Genomic DNA, 14078 nt, shown 5'->3' with positions numbered 1-14078 from the left:
GATTTAAGACACTAAAAGCAATCAATCTTTTTAATTAGTCGACTCAGACTGCAGTACCTGCATACAACTTGCGTTGCTCCCTTCCTACGTTGACAGGAGTCTCGTGCATTAGAATATCCTACTTTTTGGAAAATATAGAGCCTTTGCGACAAGAAAGGATTGGTTCAATTGTTTGGATTCTTGAGTGTTTTGAATCGGTATTACTTGCATAGAAGGTGATTGATGATTTCTTTTATAAGGAGTAGTGAGTTTTCTTTTATATAATTTTATCGTCCCAGACTGTATGAAAAGTAAAGAGCCCATATGGTTTATTCTAGTACTAGAAGATAAGGATGAGCTGCAAGCATCATGAGAAGAAAAAGAACAGCATAATTTAGCTGCAGGTTTTGAGTATAGCTTGATTAACATCAGAAGAAAGTCATAGTTATAGTAATGCGACGTTGAAAGCACCAGTGAGGATTTTAACACCAGGCAAGGATTGAAGCATAACCGTGCATGAATAGGTCTTCATTCTAAGGGAAGAAAAACTTCAACCAAAATGCTTCGAGTACATTCAAAATTCTGGACAAGAAATAACCAACCGAAGATTGAGTAGATTGCAACTATAAAGCCTGCTAGTTCGTAGAAAAATACTCATAAATAGCATATTTAAGACAGCCACATACAAGCTTTAGTACATGCATGTAAATTACAAACTTGGAGTTACATTTCTGAGTATCCAAATAGGAGAGGAAGAATACTCAAGGAGACTCAGGAGAATGATATACAGAGAAATAATGCATAAGTCTGTAACTGAAAATCCAATGCTCTTGATAGCAAATCAAAATAAATTGGTCTGAAATCCGAAGACAGATGGCCCTTTGAACTACAACTGCAATCACGCAGCTGCCAGAAATATACAGCCCTTTGGCTTCATGAAAAGAGGAATGATAAGGCAATGCCACACATGACTACTATTAAAGAGCTCATTCCGATAGTTCTGAGTCTAGCACTTGAAGCATCTATTGCCGCACTAGGAGGGCAAGCAAGACCCTTCTGGCTTTCTCGGCACTCACTGGCAAACAGGCCTGGTGGATACTTGCCATAGAGGTTTATGTAACTGAACATGGTTGATGCACAGTCATTTGTGACATCATTCAATTCAGTGGAGCATGGGCAGGCAAATTCCTTGAAAGCAGAACAGCATAGGGTGGCAGGGTATTGTGGCCCCTTACATTTGCTTGTGATGATCGTGTAGTTCATTAATTCAAAGTTTACAGGGCAACCTGAAAGGGATGTGAAAAGGAAAAGAATTAGCAAGCATTATAACCTGATAAACTAAATACTAAGCAGTAGACAGTGAAATGATGGCAAAGGTATAGACCACATTTATATATAAATACAATGAAAAGTCAGTAGGGAATTACACATCATATTCCTGAATTCTCACAAATATGATGATTAACTATAGTTCTGTAAAATTTACTATACCTAGTACTTTACATTTCTTTCTCTTTGTGGCCCTATGATATGTCAACTATGTTGGAATTATACCTGGATAGGTTGGGTTGGTAAAAATCATCGAGTAACAGCAGAATTTGGATGGTAATAGTGAAAAGGAGGAGTGCTCCTCACCATCTCCATCCTCATTAAAAACTGAATATCTTTGTATATCATAAGTTGTAGTCATCCCATATGATGTGAATTTCATGGCCTTTTTGCAAGGCAGTAGTAGATATAGACCTTCGAGTTTAGGACTCAAAATAACAAAAATACTGAAAGTTTAGATAAAGCTATTGGAGTTTCGGGACCAAAATAGAACAAAAGCTGAAAGTATAAATGGAAGTCTTTGCGTTGATATGAACCGACTCCAAGGAATTTGTTGATGTTAGCAATTTTACTGTTAGATCTTGAAAGGAAGCTCAAATAGCTTCTCAACTTCTTGTTAAATAGTTCACTTTGTACTATAATAAGGAAAATGGAGGTAAAAGAGCTTGCTGCTATAACTTCTGTGCAAGGACTTGACAATAAAACACAAAATGCTTCTGCTATGATGTTCATAGTTCACAACAAGATATAAAATTGGAGCGATGAGGACGGAAGTTAAGTCTTAGCTGAAAAGGTTGATTCATTAAGAGAGGGCTATCACCCCTTTGCAAATGCAAAGCGGTAATCAAATGTCACAGGCACATGGAAAAAGTTGGAAAGGTCAAGAAGCATGACGCGTAAACAATAGATAGAAGACGGACTGACTACAACCTAAGGCATCATAATCCCAAGACTCATTAAATTATCTTTACTATCATCTCCATAAAAAAGATTCACCTGCAATGAAAAGGCAAATGGGTATGGATAACAAGATAACCATTAAAGACAAGCTCAACATGGTGATTTAGTGAGATGGGACAAGGAATCAAAATGAAAGAAATAGTTCATGTTTCTGGATGTATGTCAGACTGTAATGTGCTCTTCTTACAATGAATGGAAGGTTGATTTGAGATCAGGAGTATTATCTAACTCAATTTCTTTTTATTGGACAAGCCAGTGTGGCAAAGGACAGGTTTCCCCATAGCTCATGGCACAAGCCATTGAAAAGATCAAGAGTAGTACTATTTGGTTTAATGGATCAGCTTATTCTAATCACTTTGACTTGTCCTCAGTCTGTTTATGGAATTCAGTGAGGAAGATCAGGAAAATTTATTCATGTACTATCTAATTTCTTTTAATGTCTTATTGATCTTGGTTTTATAGGTCATAGATTTAGATTGCATAGGTACTTTGAGTTCACATGCTGGTGAATGCTGGTGGTGCTGCTCTAATTTTATCAAATTTGTTTGTCCATGTTACTCTAGTTGGTTTGTGAAATCTAAGATTCACATGCATCTGATATTTGCTGGCATGATATGAATGATTTCTCAGTGATGAACTACATGGAGAAGAAAATATTGAGTGGATTTAGTAGCTTTATTTATAATGTCATAATAATTCCAAACCTAAGCTTATTTTCTAACCACTGGCTTCTAAAGCTTTATGCAAAACTAAATCACAACCTTATGCTTGAAGGGACTAATAGTCCATATCTAGCTCCCAATGATAGATTCTACATGTATCTTGTTGGAAGATTGTGGTGGGTTTCTCCCAAACAATGTAACCATTTTTTTCTTTTTTTAACAATGTAATAATTAAAAGAACAGATCTAACTCAACGAATAGTATCATACACGTTCTATCTTTTGAACTGATTTGTGTTGTAAAATTTTATCTTTTCTTTTCCTTCAACAAATTCTTTTGTATTGCTCGAGGAGAAAAGAAACGAAAAGAGAACACATTATGATCAAGAGAAATGCAGATCAGCAAAAGAAATTACTCTTCTTCGCTTGGAGCAAGCTCCGCCCCGTTGATCCATGCAGCTGAAACACATCATCTGAGCAAACGAACCACAAAATAAGCACCCAAATTGTCCACAAAACAAACCCAACAAAATAAAAAGAAACCAAAATCTACAATAAAACATATGAAATCACCTGAGATGAAGCTACAAGCAGCCAATCCAACCAGAACCATGAACAGAACAGCCCCCAAAGACACGCCTCGATTCAAACCCATATCTCTGCACGAGGTTTCTCCCACGCAGAGATCAGAGCAAAAGAGAGGGGAAGGAGAGAGAAGAAGGTGGTCGTAGAAATGAGAGAGAGAGAGAGAGAGAGAGAGAGAGAGAGAGAGAGAGAGAGAGGCAGGCACGAAGGAACGCAGCGTAGCGCGAGAGAGACGGAGTCAAGACTGGATCTCGGGGGAAGCGATCGCTGGAGCCAACTAAGCCGAGCCACTATTACTAGCTATTAAAATGGAAAGACAACAAAAAGGAAAACGCGGTTTTTGATACCCAGTCCTGGGAGACGGCTGGGATTTGGTTCTGGTCGATCGGACAGTGACAAAAGATTGATCAATAAAAGAAAAAGATTGATCCATTGGAACTAACTATCTACTATTACGAGTCATGAAACTTTTGCAGTTGCAGGTCGAATTATTGATTGCCAGGCAGTTGGATATTTGTGATGGGGACCCGCTCCAGCTGGGTTGGAATAAAAAGGGGTAAATAAGAAGAAGTTTTAAAGATCACAAAAAGAAGACTAGTTCAACTTTGCTTAATTTATATTGGCCTAGTTGTTCTAGCTGATATTTGGAGATAGATTTCTTTGGGTTTCGCGACATGGATATGGATTTCAAAATACAGACGTTGTACGTGATTCGGTATGCTGTCCTTCATTATTTAAATTAGGTTTTTTTTATAAAAAATATATATATGTATGACCATGATATCATAAAATGCAAAAGATTAACTAGGCCCGGCCCGGCCCAACCCATTGACATCTTATGGCTGGTTTGAAAGGATATAGCATATATGGCTGAAAAATCCTAGCTCAAAATGCCTCAGGGCTTAGGATATTGAAGGACAAGAACAAGCATTACAGTTTGGTGATCACTACATTGTAGTTTCACTATTACTAACCATAATAGCTAAAGCAAGAGACAATACAACAAGAGGAACATAAGTAATGGCAAAAGAGAGAAGAAATATTTACATGATAATTAACTATAATTTGTTAATTATCGTTCCTATATGTGTCTTTTGTTCTTTTCAACTTCTCCCCGACGCTTGCTTCGATCAGATGCCGCAACACAATCTTTGCTTGTAACTGTTAGCGGGTGTGGCACATTTGACATCAAGAACAAAAACAAAGAGCTAGAACCAAAAAGATGGGCAAAAATAGGCAGTCATATATCAGGAGATATTCTCCTAGCTGCCTCTACTCCAAGAACTGCAACCTTCTATGCATCCATTCATCATGTACAACTACTCCGGTTATGAACAGAACTTCCTTCTCTGCAGAATATAAACAATTGTGAGTTAGTAAGCACCTAACTAAGCAACAGATCTCACATCACAATTTTCTATATCGGTCTTGAGACTTGAAGAAAAAACATAAAGAAAAAAAAATAATGAAAGAGATTTGGCAAGTACAATATTCACCAAAAAAAAAAAATCAATGGCCAGAACATGAAAAAAAATCAGACTTACCCTAAGATTGGACTCCCGTACAGACTCGAACGTCTCTGCCATCTCCATCTGCTTTATCACAGTGGCATGTAATATCTGAATGAAGACAGAGTTAGAGAAACAGAAAAGTAGAAAAAAAAAGTTTGTATTTGTGGTGAATTATTGTAACGCTACAAGTAAAATAGATTAAATTTTTAATGGTATTCCTGTAAAAAGCGTATTGATATTACATTTGTTAAAATCGATGGCAGCTTTAGTTCTGAAAGAATTAGAAAAGGCCATCTCATGTTGTGGTAAAATGAACAACAAAAGAATCAATTCAACCTTATTGAGAATAACACATAAGTTATTTGACTAACTACAGTAAAACAAAGCTGCATGTAGGTCCAGAACGCAGTATTCAACTGACCGACAATAATTTCATAATGATACATTATTAGTATGGTATGCTAAAAACTATGTACTATAAGCAAACAGATCGTTACATAATTCTGTAATTCACAAGTTAAAGCTTTGCTAGAGTCTGTCCATGTTTACCTTGACTTGAGAAATACTTCTGATAGTTGATTTTATTTATTTTCAAAATCAGGCAGATTAACTCATGAGATAAAACAAGAAACTTATTAGTATGTCCAGAACGCAGTATTCAACTGACCGACAATAATTTCATAATGATACATTATTAGTATGGTATGCTAAAAACTATGTACTATAAGCAAACAGATCGTTACATAATTCTGTAATTCACAAGTTAAAGCTTTGCTAGAGTCTGTCCATGTTTACCTTGACTTGAGAAATACTTCTGATAGTTGATTTTATTTATTTTCAAAATCAGGCAGATTAACTCATGAGATAAAACAAGAAACTTATTAGTATGTCCAGAACGCAGTATTCAACTGACCGACAATAATTTCATAATGATACATTATTAGTATGGTATGCTAAAAACTATGTACTATAAGCAAACAGATCGTTACATAATTCTGTAATTCACAAGTTAAAGCTTTGCTAGAGTCTGTCCATGTTTACCTTGACTTGAGAAATACTTCTGATAGTTGATTTTATTTATTTTCAAAATCAGGCAGATTAACTCATGAGATAAAACAAGAAACTTACTTTCTTTGTCTTCTCAAGGTCAAACTCGATGGACTTTATCCTATCAAAAGAATCCAGGAGTACACGCTCTTTCTCCTGTGGTATCTCCGGGGGCTTGCTACTAAGCTGTTTAAACACTGACTCAAGCTTTTGAAGGCGTTCTAGACAAGGACTTACAAGGTCTTCTCCGACAGCTTCCGCATCTGGCAGATGACTGGGGGAAGAGACTGGTGTATCAGAAGGATGAATATTCTCCAATCTCCTCTCTCGTCTACAACCAAAGATACGAAAGAGCGAAAGTACTTTGAGCAAGAATGCAACAACTGTTCTTGCAAGATATCGCAAACTTCTTTCCTCTGAGTCATCTTTGCAGATATTGTGCATATAAAGAAGCAAGTTGCCTGTGATAAGAGGTGATGAAATCAATATTCCTAGGTCAAAATATTGAAGCCAAGTAGGACAATCATTGCACAAAGGTAGCTAACTTGATACAAAAACAACCAGACAAAAACTTAAAAGGACATTTTTTCAGTACTTCATATTTAATAATCAGACAAGACTACATCATCTGAAACTATTTAACAATATTGACTTGCATTCATAAAATATGAGAATACTGAATTTCAATGAAATCTACAGAGTAAATAAATTAAAATCATGTGCATTCATTTTTCAGCATGGTGCATAGTCTAAGAAGTTGAAATCAAATGGCCAATCGTGGGCCAATAAGCTAGAAAATTAGGAAAGATTGTAATGAGTTATTTCAGAAAACTCTCCAATTCTTCATTTAGAAAGACTATGTATAAATAACAACAAATGAAGATTATTTACTTAAAAGAAATTAATTAAGACTAAATATTCAGGTAGCAAAGAGCTGAAGACACCATGAACCAAGAAAACTAAGTATAAAGACTAGTTAATAAGATGAAACTAATTATAATAAGCAGAAGGAAGATTTGATAAAGATAAATAAAACAACAAATCAAAATGAATATCATGCAAAACATTTCACAACTAAAAGCAAATACAGCACCAAAGAAGCAAGCACTACACATTTCAGAGCAATGCTCTCTGAAAAGTGCATAAAATTGCTATTCTAAAATTTCTACTAGTAGTCAAATTTAAGAATAACACTGATAGTCACAGCATCCAGTGCAACAGAAAGCAAATCTTAAGTGCTATTAGGAATAGTATTGAAAAGCCATTACATCACACTGCATCAGAAAGTAAGTCTTACGTGCTATCTTATCATCATTGAGATGTACCATATTCTGATCAAGCATCAGCAATTTCTTAGAAGTAATAATTCACCCAACTAATTCTTTAGTCTTTACACATATTGGCACTAATCTTTCTAAACTCATTTTTATTAAATAAATAAATAAATAAAACAATCAGTCAGAACTACACAAAGAAAATGGAAGTATGGAACAAAATGGTTCTATATGGTCTTTATTGTACAGCCAATTTGTTTTCTTTTCTCTGAGACAATACTACACAAGCAGTTTGCTGCAAATCCCCTGAAACTTTTCTTGTCTCAAGAAATAAGATTTTGTAGTTTGAACAGACCAGAAAATAAAGGGTACTGCAAGATCAGCTAGAATTTTGATGAATTGACTTTTACAGTGGAGAAGAAAAAGGTAGCCCAGAAATTTAAAGGGTTGACTTGGATACCTCACAAAGTATATTAGACAGTACGTACCTAATACATGTGATCTTCGAGTGGCCGAAGACTGCCTCTGATTATTAAATTGTTTGGATGTTTGTCTAACATATCCATGTCCTCTTCTACCAGAGTCTATAACTTTATCCGCCATGGCAAGCTGGTCATCACAACTGTAGTAAGCTGTAGAATCTGATCCCCTGACCTAAACAAATAGCATTAACAAAAGATTAAATTGCAAAAGCTGTTACTCATAACCATAATATGGAAAGGGTTAAAATGATCGACACAAAAACCTTTCTGGAAATATTGAGATAGCAAAAGTTAGCCAAAGAATAACAAGATTAAAATACAGATATCACATGACTTAAAGAATAGGACTAGAGTTTACTAATTATGCATTAAAGAAATGACTATTTGACTGGAAGTGGACAGAAGAAAATCACACATTTCTTTCAAAGATCCAAACACAGGTCAGTTGAATTATAAATTGCATTTCACTGAGGAAAATGAGTGGCACCCAGTCAGAAGAGTACATTTGCTAATAAGTGCACTATTGGAGGAAGTGATACACATACACCAACTCCCTAACAGTTAAATACTTAAATGGATGTTAGGGTTTTGACATATTCCTGTACTGTGGAATTTGAGTGGAACTTAGTCACTCAGGGTTATCCAGATTAGAGTAAAATGTGATAGCGAATAGATAGTAAGTCACCACTCAAGAGATTCATCTCTCACAAAATAATTAAGTAATTTCACAGAAAAATCTTAACGAGAAGGGAAGCATAGGGCATGAACTCTTGCTAGTTCGGAGACACATGATTAAATCTTCACACCTAGTTCATGGCATAACAGAGGAAGATACAGTCGGCATACTGAAAGAGAACTGCTGAGATGTACCTCCACCATTTCATGAAGCTTTTGTAAATAATCACTCTCAACACTTTTTTGCAAGCACAAGTTCACAAATGGAACCTAATACCTATGCTATGCTGTATGCATCAAAAGAGTTTAACCTACTTCTTCATGAACTGGAGTCAAGCAAGCAGTTCTACATGCAACAGGTGACCCAAGATCATCGACATCCGAGCCTGATTCAGCATTCGATCTATCACTAGTCCTTCCCTGACATTCAGAAGAAACAACCAAGTAAAATTTAGTGTCAAAAAGAAGAGTGATCAAATTAGTCTTAAGAGTAAAATGATGGTGGACAGTGTGAATCTTGCCTTTAGTGGCCGTAGTCTAAGGGAAGTGCCGCTTTCTTCTCCATCAGATACTCCACTAATTTCCCTTACAGAAGCTGCTTCAATGCTATGCACAAGCTAGACAAGGGGAAAAAATCATTACTTTTACTCCCACTTGGTACATCAAGATGCTCAAACTTTATAGTGCCAATGTAACAATACTGCCAGTAAAAGCTGCTACAATCTGATATACACATTTGCTAAACATTGCAAAAGAGGTTCAACCTTCATAATTGCAGGGTCATTCCATGGTCCTTCGTTTGACCTAAGACACCCTCCCTTATCAGAGCATGTGCACAAGCCACCAAGAAAGTCTGGTAATTGACTGAGAAGAGTTTGCACAAAAGTAATCTGAAAAACTGACTCATGCACCAAATTTCCAGAATACATGGAAATTCATCAGAAGAAATTAGTCAGATATGACAATATAAACCAACCTGAGGTCAATAGCTTCAAGTAGTCGACTCTGATATTTAGTTCCCAGCACCTACTCAAGAAGATAAGTCAAACCATCATTAATGAAAGAAGAGAATAGGGAGTGGAAATCACACAAATAACATAACAACATTAAGCTTACATGTATCTTTGATGTAGTCTTGGGGTCAAGAAAACCCTTTACACTGTTCCAGATCAGCTTGAAACCATGGCCAGCATTGACAATGAACATTTGATGTAGCGTCTACACAAGGGTAATAACCTCCTTTACTATTCTAATCCAGAGCTAGTTGAAAATAATGCATTCACCTTAGAGTAAAAGTACCTCAGGGTAGTAATCACCATCTATTTTCTGCATATGATGTATAAGCTCCCTTGCACTCTTGCTGAAATTCTTAAAGCCCTGCATAGATTACATAGACAACTAGATTACTAAACAAGTTTCTAAAACTTCAAACAAATGGCCCAATTATGAATAGTGCGAAAAAGAAAATGTAGGATTTAATGCAAAGAAAATTATTTCTTGTTATAGTATAATTTCATAGCAAGCAAAGAGTTTGACATACCACTCCATGCACATCCAGTATTGTAGTTGTGGAACCTATATGTCTTTTGGCGGCAAATGTACATGCAGGAAACTTCTCACGAAAAGCCCTCTCAAACTCTTGTACGTGATACTTTATATAGCGGTCCACTGTGGTAATTTGCATAAGCTTATTTGGTTCAACTTTCCCAAGCCTCTCAATATAGACAGGCCTTCCCTCCTTGTCAACCCCATGGTACCCCTGTGGATAATAGCACAGCACTTCTTGTAGCTCTTCAAATTCAAAATCCTGAAATGCAGAGGAATTAATGTTGTCACAATACAAGATAGTACAATATGTTAATAAAAAAAAAGCAATGGATTTGATTATGAAATGCATACAGAGATTTACTGAAAAATGGGGCCTTCCATGGAAGTGGCTCCCATTGTTGAGTAGACCATTACCATGTCTGTACTGTAATTGACATGCTCTAAGGGAAGATATTTTTCATCATCGTTCATGGTGGGAAACTCTAGAAGGCCATGAACATGTCGTTAGTTTGGTTCAATGACCACAGGCCATAACACTAATACTGAACAGCACAAAGCTGACTGATGGATGGGACAAAATCAAATGGAATTAAAGCTAGACATTAATGTTTGGATGCTAAATTTCTGGAAGCAATTCCATGGTGGAAGCTCCACCAACACCCACTTGTATAAGAAGCTAATAAAGAATAAGAAAAAAGAACCTAAATCCATATGAACTAACATTAGGGTTGCTCTCTAAGAAGATCCAAACTCTAAATGCAACCAAAAGTATATAGCCGGTCAATCTTGTCTTTCGGCAAACATGAATATTCAGTTGTATCTGAAGAGACTAATGATTCTTCATCAATAAGCTCAGGGGAGGGCCAAGATAAACAGCTCTTACAAGTAGTATCACTTAAGACAATATTGGATTACTAGCTTTAGAAGATATAGTGGCCTCACCACCAAGATTGTGTCTGTTCCGAATTCTTTTCTCCATCTAAGCATCTCAGCCCACATCTGAGTTGCTTTGTCAAAATCAAATTTCCTAGCTTTGAGAAATCTGCATCAAATGAACAGTTTAATTCACGACCTGTGTCTGGATTAAGGGTGATAATATCTAAAAAAAAATTATGTGTCCTTAAATATGTTTTCAGACAAAAAGCAAAGAAGATTAATCGTGCCGACCTGAGCAACATATGATAGTCATCATGTTTCTCAGGCAATAAATTATTTGCAATTAGTTTTTCCCTGAACGCGATGACCGCCTGCTCCTCTTCAGCATCCCTTATGTCCTCAATCGAAATGGAAGGGAACCTGAAGTCCACCTTCCTCTTCCCTCGCTTCTTCAGCGCATGCAGCGCTTTCTTTCTCAGAGAGCCAATCTTTGTTCTTCTTCTCTCATCTTCTGAGTTCTCAATGTCGGATCTCCTATCTTTTCTCTCATCGTTACTGACCACTATCTCAACATCTCCAGCATGGGTGACTGCAATGAAGCATTGCGCAATCAAGAAGTCGGAGAGATTTAAAAAAAAAAAAGTCCCTAAAATTTTAAGTTCTTCAATAGAATTCCAACCTGACATTTTTCAACCAATGCTGTCCAAAGATCTAGTTTTCCAGACCATAAAATTCAAAATGACATCTCTGCTTCAATGCAGTCATTTTGATGAGGATCCCATACCTTGAAGCTTAAGCATACACATTAGATTCTTGAACCTAAAACATGAAGAAAAAGAAAATTTGGATGTGATTTCTTCGTGCCATCAGATAAAAGAATGGAACGATTAAAGTGAAAGGACCCATTCCAATCTGTTAGCCCCGAGGACCCGTCCAAAAGAAACCGTGGACAATATCATGATGTATCTGCATTCGCTACGGTTATCCTAATCCGCAACCAAACCCGATTTCAGGAAGGAAAGCAACATTAAATCTCACTTACAGCTCCCAGGATTCAAAGATCGTAACAGATCTGATTACTCTCATCGAGATCCTTTTAATCCTCCCATTAAAGCCGGTCAAAACCTTCATTCAAATAAGAAAAACCTTACGCCAACTCCTACATTGGCCATCAAAAACACGATGCCCAGATCCAATACCCGGAAAATAGAAAAAACGAAAGAAAAATCTCCAAAAACGCCGGATCCGGACCTCAATTCAGCTGCAGCAAGCAAGCACCATAGATCTTTACCTGGTTCAGAATCCCAGGTTGAGATCAAGAACGATCCGACGAAGGGATTCACGGCGATAAACTCCAAGAACGAGAACGAAAACCTCGAGATCTTATGATTTAGAGAGGAGGAAGAGAGAAGAATTGGATCGCTTCTCCTTTTCCTCCCTTTCCTCTTCTAATCTTTCTCCCTTCTCCCTATTCTCCTCCTCCTTGCTTGCTTCTTCAAGAAAAGAATTCGAAGATTCGACCACTCTGCCGCTCTGCTCTTTCTCTCTAATTTCTCTCACGCTCTTCTCTCTCTCTCTCTCTCTCTCTCTCTCTCTCTCTCTCTCTAGAGCATAGCTTCGCTTTTTTTAATTTCTTTTATTATTTCAATTTCAGAGAATTATACGGCAGTATGACAAGGTATAGATCGTTTATACGAGACGGTGTTTGTATTATAGCTTCTACTACCATTCTACAATTCTCTGGCGCGTCCCTTTCGGCTGGATCAAGTGGACCAAGCCTCTTAGATGGTCGAGTTCTTGGGACGCTACGGCGACTAGTGCGGGTCACACCGACGACCAGTGATCCATCATTTAAAAAATAAGAATAATAATATTTTAAGCAACCTAAACAGCTTTACGATTATTAATATTCAAAAACAACTATTTCTTTTAAATATATTTTACTTTTTATAACTTAGTGGTTGAATCACACCAAGAGTTACACTTTGTATACTAGTATACAATTAATCTACAAATTTATTATATATTAAAAAATTATAAAAAAACAAAGTAGTGATTTTAACATAAAAAAAGGATTCATTTGGCATTGTTAAGACTCATTAGAAGAACGTTCCTGGAAAATAACATACACATCTTGACTAATTATAGGGGATATAATTCAGCTGCCGACTTGGTTGGCAACCTAAAATTATACGATAGTTTTGAATTTTGACATTTGAAGGCATATAAATCCAGAGATGCAACTCGCTGACTTCGTTTAAACAATAAAAGAGAAGAGGGTGGTCAAGGTGTCAGAGTAGACAAACCACTGCAGCTAAAAAACACTGCGGATGGACGGTGGAAACGAGGTGGTCTATCGATCCTACGGCTTAGGGATGTCGTATTAGCATCGCCTTGTCTTCGAAAGGACACGGCTTTTAGGCGCACGGAGATATCGGTGGCTTATGGTGCGTAGGTTAGTTGACAGCTTTTTATCCAGCGCCACCCGTCTACCAAAAACAATAGCTTACGTGTCCAATCGCCATAGGGTTGAGAGAAAATCTTTTGGCCACCCACGAAGTGACCTTAGAAAGAGACCCAACATCAAATTGATGAGCTCAATTGTGGTTGTGCTTCGTTGGGGAGGATAAATCCAGTGGAGAGATTTCTTTAGCGAGTCACGAATCGAGGCCGCAAAAGGGGCCAGAGAAGAGATTAATACCAGGCAAACATTGGATCTAACCATTAATGCCATACATACATACAGTGGCATGGCAGTTCGTAAGGCATTAAATGCCCATTAATGTATGTTATCCGAGGTAGACTTTTTATGACCATCATATCCAAATTATTGGTGCATTAAACAATGGGATAAGAATATAAGCTGACGGACCTTTTATACGTACAATTAAATGTACAAATAATAGTTTTTCTCTTTTTAACGAATCAAAGATCTTTTTACAAATATGGCTGAAGATATAGGACTCCTTTGCAAATATACCAGTAGTTGCATGAAAAAGAAAAAGTATTGGCAAAACAAATTGATTTAATTATTTAAACTAAAAAATATATACCATCTTGTAATAAAGAAATATGGTATGTACTAATGAGGACCACCAAGTATAAAAAAAAATAATTCAAATAAGTTTGACCACTGTAAGACGATGCAATA

The 14078-nt window shown here is 36.7% G+C and overlaps 2 protein-coding genes across 2 annotated transcripts; both read right to left on the bottom strand.

Moving 5' to 3' along the window:
• Positions 1-618: 618 nt before the first annotated feature.
• Positions 619-3824, bottom strand: LOC140780729 (GPI-anchored protein LLG1-like). The gene is made up of 3 exons (XM_073126450.1): positions 3503-3824; positions 3346-3402; positions 619-1265 (listed from the first exon to the last, which is right to left on the bottom strand). The coding sequence occupies exons 1-3, from the start codon at positions 3582-3584 to the stop codon at positions 913-915; spliced, it is 492 nt and encodes a 163-aa protein (XP_072982551.1). The 5' UTR covers positions 3585-3824; the 3' UTR covers positions 619-912.
• Positions 3825-4395: 571 nt separating this feature from the next.
• On the bottom strand, positions 4396-12496 carry LOC140802703 (phosphatidylinositol/phosphatidylcholine transfer protein SFH13-like). The gene is made up of 15 exons (XM_073158255.1): positions 12219-12496; positions 11607-11746; positions 11219-11516; positions 10994-11093; positions 10044-10310; positions 9803-9880; positions 9620-9721; positions 9480-9529; positions 9268-9367; positions 9025-9120; positions 8819-8923; positions 7835-8000; positions 6154-6533; positions 5059-5133; positions 4396-4863 (listed from the first exon to the last, which is right to left on the bottom strand). Exons 2-15 carry the CDS (start codon positions 11611-11613, stop codon positions 4843-4845), a joined length of 1845 nt encoding a protein of 614 aa, XP_073014356.1. The 5' UTR covers positions 11614-11746; positions 12219-12496; the 3' UTR covers positions 4396-4842.
• Positions 12497-14078: the final 1582 nt, after the last annotated feature.

Source organism: Typha latifolia, chromosome 1 (genome assembly GCF_019914945.1).
Source record: "Typha latifolia isolate L0001 chromosome 1, TyphaL0001v2, whole genome shotgun sequence".
In the NCBI taxonomy this organism is placed as follows: domain Eukaryota; kingdom Viridiplantae; phylum Streptophyta; class Magnoliopsida; order Poales; family Typhaceae; genus Typha; species Typha latifolia.
The sequence above is the reverse complement of the archived record's forward strand: the minus strand, read 5'-3'. Positions and strand labels throughout refer to the sequence as shown.